Genomic DNA, 5,700 nt, shown 5'->3' on the forward strand with positions numbered 1-5,700 from the left:
GGAGGGAGGGAGGGAGGGAGGAAGGAATGCTGCAGTGATATACTTTAAGTATATGGAATTTGTTAAATAGTCTTTCAATTTAACAGGAAATGTGACTTCAGCGCCAGGATTAACTCCTCTTCTGTCCTCAGATAGCACAATCAGTATGTGCTGTTCAAAAGAGCAAAACTAGCAGAGTAAATCATGCAAGATAAAAGGAATTAATCAAATTTGCTCCCCGTCTATAATTTATACTAACTGCTTGATTGCAGGATTTTTTCTTTTTTCTTTTTTTAATCATTTTTATTGCTTTTTATCTCTACACACTACAGGGTATAGGGAAAGTAAATAAACTAAACTAAAATACAGAGTAAGCAGGGATAAAAAAAAATCTAAAATTTGATTATCTAATGTTTCCTCATTATTTAGCTTTTACATAATTGGAGATTAAAAATTAGCATTTCTACCTTAAGCAGTACAAACAAAGTTAACTGTAGTGTGTGCATCTTAGTAAATAGATAAAGAAGAGAAAAAACAGACTTTCAGGATCGGGTTATTTAGCTGATTTTTTTCCTTCCACGTTTGTTCTTATCAAACAGCAGCTTGACCTTAAATGATTTAGGAGCCGCAACTCCTAATTCTGATTCAGAGTCAAAATCTTCTTCAGAGGAGCTACTTGGAGAGCTATCACTGCTTCTGGAAACATGTTCTTCTGTGATGATATTTTCCTCTACTTTTCCTTCTTCTTTTTCTTTCACTGGGCTTTGATGCTGTTCCAAAAATGCCTTTGCTTTACGGACAGAGTCAATCTTTTCTTTTTTCTTTTTGAAATTCAAGATAAATCCTTCCGGGATTATCCATCTGTAGGGAGTAGAATTTTTTTGTAGAAATAAAGTCAGGTTTTTGTATTGTTTCCTCTGCTTTCTCAGCTGAAATGGAACATCTTTTAAAACGTTCACTTCTTCTCCTTGGATTTTTAAGGTTATTCCATTAGTTGCCTTCAGTATCATGCCTCTTGCTGACCTTTTAGAGAATTTCACAAATACTTCACCAGGCAGTTTATTTTTCTTAATAAATGCTGGATAGGTTCGGTATACCATATCCAGGTCACTTTGTAAAAGTTCCGCTTTACAGTCTGCCACGGAAGCTAGGGCTTCGCTTAAATCTCTTTCAAGTTCTCATCTTATTGTTCTGGAACACCTTAAAATCTCAGGACATATGCTGACCATTCCAGCTGAAGTTGTAATATCCTTTGTTTCTTGGAGGTCCTCTCTTTTTCCACTGCCTCCATTCTCTGATTCAGTACATTTGTCTTCTCATCAACGTTTTCAGCTTTTTAGTTGTCTTCTCTGTTCTTGCATTGGTTTCTTTCAGTTCTTTTTGTAGAGCTTCAAAGTTATTGTTCAAGTTAGTCATCTGGTCCAGTAGCGGGCGCAGTGCTGCAGTAATCATCTTGGAGATATCTATGGTTACTTTCGGTCTGGAAGCCAGAGACGATGAACTAGCAGTTCCTGAAGGTTTCACTTTAGGTGCCATTTTTTCACCCCGATGAGACATTGTTTACGTTAAAGGTAAAAGTTTTTTACTGCTTCTGAAAGTCTGTTAAAGTACACAATTTCTGCTAGTCTGTACACCGGTCAGTTAATTTAACGTTCTCCCATCAAAGCCACCATTTTACCCTTCACTTTCTTTCTTTTTGGGCTACTCTTTCCAGGGTAGGGTAGCTTCCCCCCCTTCACTGTCTTTGGGGCTACACTGCAGCTTTGTGGGTTGCATTTACGTGCTTACACGAATTGCCAAATAGTCACTTATGCTTTGCTCCTCAGCTTGCGCCCAAAAGCGGGGAAATTTTCTTAACGCCAGATCTCCTGCTTGCTCATTCTGGTATGCTTCTTTAATCCCATGGCTGGTCTCACACCAGCGGGACCTATCAGGGCAAAAGAAAGCCTCGATCCCTCGGCCGTTGCCTTGGGATAGGCTTCTCTCGCGCCCCAGGCTACAAGCCCCCTCCGAGGGCTTGGGGGGGGGCTGGAATTGTCCGGGACCCCTCCCATCTGGTGCAATTGCAGGCCACTCTCATCGGAGCAACAATGGAGCGCACCCGCCAGCAAGACGCCAAAGCCGGAAGTCAGAATTTTTTTCTTAACAAAGAATACATGAGACTATGTTAGCCATCATACAAAGTAGTCTGACAGCTTACTTGAGAGGAACTCCAGAAGCACATTAGTAAATCACATCTGAGACAGTAAAACTAGAGCAGTGGTTTTCAACCCATGGGTCTGGAACCCCAGGTGTGAGTCACGAGTCCATAAAGAGCCACCATTTTTTGCATGTACTGTGAAAGGACTGCTGCTAGTGTGCATGTGTAGAACACAAGGCCAATATGTCTGCTGCCTCCCTTTGCATGCACAGTTAGAAGCAGAAGAGTTATAAGGCAAGTTAGAGAGGATTCTCCTCTCTCCTCTCCACGCTTGCATTGGTCTTGGGCCATTATGGAAACATAGGACAAGAGAGTCAGTAGAATAGGTAAGGGTGTGTCTAAATCAGCCATCTTATCTTGAATATAATAGGCTGTCTCTAGGAGAAGTCACACTTTGTTTTAGTAAAAAGTAGGATCTTCACTTCTTTTAATATATTTTGACAATCAAATCTGTGCAAAATAATTAATGGGGGGGGGAATGAAAACACTATGATAACAGACTTACTTAATCACTGGAGTGTAAAGACTATGCAGTCGGCAGTAGAGCCTCACACCCTGCGGAGAAAAGCAAATTAATGCTTTTAATTTCAAAGCAGGCATTCAGTTATCCAAAACACACACAGAAGCACTCTAGCAAATCTGGAGCAGCTATCAGCATTGATATTTTTACTGACTGCCGGTACTAAACTCTGAACCCTAAACTGCATTACACGGAGACATGTATCACTCATTTCATTTATTTCCTATTAAAAATGCTGAAGCAGAATAAATCTACACATTTAAAGTCTTCCACTAACGGTGTACTCTCAAGCAGACTTATCACCTTTCTAACTGACTTTTAAGCAACTATTCATTTCTTATTAGCTGGCTTCTGACAGTCACTCAGAGTTTGCCTCTGGCTCAAACAGGAAAAGGCCATGGTCATGTGGTCAGCATGGTCATGTGGCCACCATGACTAAACGCCGAGGTGCACGGAACACTGTTACCTTGGACATGATATCTTCCAGTTCACTCCTTGGCTTATAAGTCCCATCATCATAACGAAACCTGTACATCACCTGTTCGTTCTTGAACTGGTGCTTATCTGAAACTGAAAGCAACAGAACAATAATCCTTGAGAGAACACATGTTCCGTTCTTGCCAAGTCACACTTTCACTAAGTACTACACATTTAATAACTATAGCTGTCACCAGGTTTCTCCATTAAGCTTCTTAAAATAAGGGCCACATTTTCACAGTTCCACTATTCTGGATGAATAGTTGTACTGGAGCTCATCTGAAAATAGTAAAGGTAAAGGTTTCCCTTGCTCGAAAGCTAGTCGAATCCAACCCTAGGGGGCGGTGCTCATCTCTGTTTCCAAACCAAAGAGCCAGCGCCATCTGAAGACATTTCCATGGTCATGTGGCCAGCTTGACTAAATGTCGAGGTGCACGGAACACTGTTCCCACCGAAAGTATTTATCTACTTGCAATTTCTTGCTTTTGAACTGCTAGGTTGGCAGGAGCTGGGGCCAGAGACGGGAGCTCACTCTGTCATGCGGCACTAGGGTTTTGAACTGCCAACCTACAGACCTTCTGGTCTGCAGCTCAGCGTCTTAACCTCTGAGCCACCGCGGCCCTTCATCTGAAAATACAAACCCCCAAATACACATAAATACACATTTTTCCTGGGAAAGACATGTGGGTGTGGTCCAATGTTGTTTGTTTATTTTACTTCATCTGTACCCCACTTCTCTCCCCAGTGGGGACCCACAGTGACTTAAAACATTCTCCCCTTTTCCGTTTTACAATCACATCAACCCTGTGAGGTGGGTTAGGCTTCTACAGCCACTACGAATGAGACTTCTTCTCCAGGAGAAAATGTGGAAGTTGGCCCATAACTCACAAATGGATGCTACACTGAAAAGCCCAAATGAATCAACAGGGTTTATTTAAACCCATAATTGATAGCCTGCCGGGCAAAGATAGAAGGGATTATCTTTTAATAATGTAAACTGATAGGAGCAGGAAAATTACTTTTAAAGTGGCAAAATGTGGCAAAATGTGGCTATTAATAGGAGGAAAATCTGGTTAGATATGGCTAACCTTAGATAAGTAGTATCCAACAATTTGAATTCTATGTATTTTATATTATGTAAACTATAGGGAGCTATAATTTTACTGATTGTTTAGATATATTTTAAAGTGTATACTGAGGTTTGCTGACTGAATAAGTATGCCTTTTTAGGATTGATTTATCTACTAAAGTACGGTATTAAACGTACATAATCCCTCTGAAATATGTAGATGGCTCAATGTTTGTTTTTTATACTGATTGTGTGCCTGGCTGTTGTTTGATTTCTGTAATTTTGAATCGTTGATGGCCTTTGGCTAATAATAAACATTTATCATATGACTTTATGATTGTGTTATTTCACTAAGATGCTGTAATCTGATCCGGTACACCTCTGCGTAAGAAAAAGAGACTGAATGAGTACAAACTGTACACATAAAGTTCTTAAAAATATGCCCACTGGAATATACATACTCTGCATACATAAATATAATGCTGAGAGTAAAATGTGAACTCATTGTAAAGAAAGCCTCCAAAATTTGGTAAAAGTGATTTCCTAATTTATTAGCATGTCTAGAGATGTAAAATTTCTGGAAATTTTGAAGCCACAAAGGGGGGGGGGGTTCCTTGTTTGTTTTTCAGGAAAATGGAAACTTTGGGGGAAATTGTGATATAGGCAATATAAACCTGAACTAATTTTGCTGCTTTAACAACACAGAATGCAGCGCTTATAACTTTCTTGGCATATAAAATTGCAATATTTAACATATTGATTGGAATTTAAATCTATAAATGCCTTCGTTTTATACAACTAAAATTGCAAATTTACCCAATACTTAAGAGAAAACTGCACCTTATGCTACCTTAGGACAATAAACTACTCGTTACCCAGGCTGTGGTATATGTGTCACAGTGATTTGAGGGAAAAGTAAAAAAATCAACCACAAGAGAAGAGCCAGGTCAAAAGGACAACAGAAGCAATGAATGCCCTGCAAGGTCTCCTCATGAAAATGAGGTCTCCTTCTAGTTACAGAAATGAGTCTCATATTTAAGAGCTGCATATGTTTACATCATGCCTACCTTGTCTTTAGAAGTATTTCACTTTCTAAAAGAGAAAATATTTCACAGGAGGTTTTCCCCCAGTACTCCCCAACTCTTCCATCAGAGCAATAGAAAAAAGGGCCTCGGAAAAAATGGGGGGAGGATTTCCAAATTTTCCCATCCCCCCCCCCCAGGCCTTCACATACCTAAACATGTCCCTGGAAGGCTTTAGACAGATTCTGATAAATGAAGTGTTAGTCTCAGCGAGGATATTATTCCCACTGATGCCACTCAGAATTAAAGAAAGACCCTTTGAAATGCTGACTGTAAATGCCTAAGCATCTTTGGGATAACTCCATGTGTGTGCATCTCTGTGTGTGTGTGTGTGTGTGTGTGTGTGTGTGTGTGTGTGTGTGTGTGTGTGTGT

The 5,700-nt window shown here is 40.0% G+C and overlaps 1 protein-coding gene across 1 annotated transcript in view; it reads right to left on the reverse strand.

Annotated features, from left to right (window-relative positions):
* Positions 1-5,700, reverse strand: part of PREX1 (phosphatidylinositol-3,4,5-trisphosphate-dependent Rac exchange factor 1) — a 202,993-nt gene that overhangs the window by 104,110 nt on the left and 93,183 nt on the right. Inside the window, exons 12-13 of the mRNA XM_015410907.1 lie at positions 3,166-3,269; positions 2,685-2,734 (exon numbers count right to left, since the gene is read on the reverse strand). Coding sequence (XP_015266393.1) covers positions 2,685-2,734; positions 3,166-3,269 — 154 coding nt within the window. The remainder of the gene's footprint in view (positions 1-2,684; positions 2,735-3,165; positions 3,270-5,700) is intronic.

This window comes from Gekko japonicus, unplaced genomic scaffold, assembly GCF_001447785.1.
Source record: "Gekko japonicus isolate JY-2015 unplaced genomic scaffold, Gekko_japonicus_V1.1 scaffold125, whole genome shotgun sequence".
Classification (NCBI taxonomy): Eukaryota; Metazoa; Chordata; class Lepidosauria; order Squamata; family Gekkonidae; genus Gekko; species Gekko japonicus.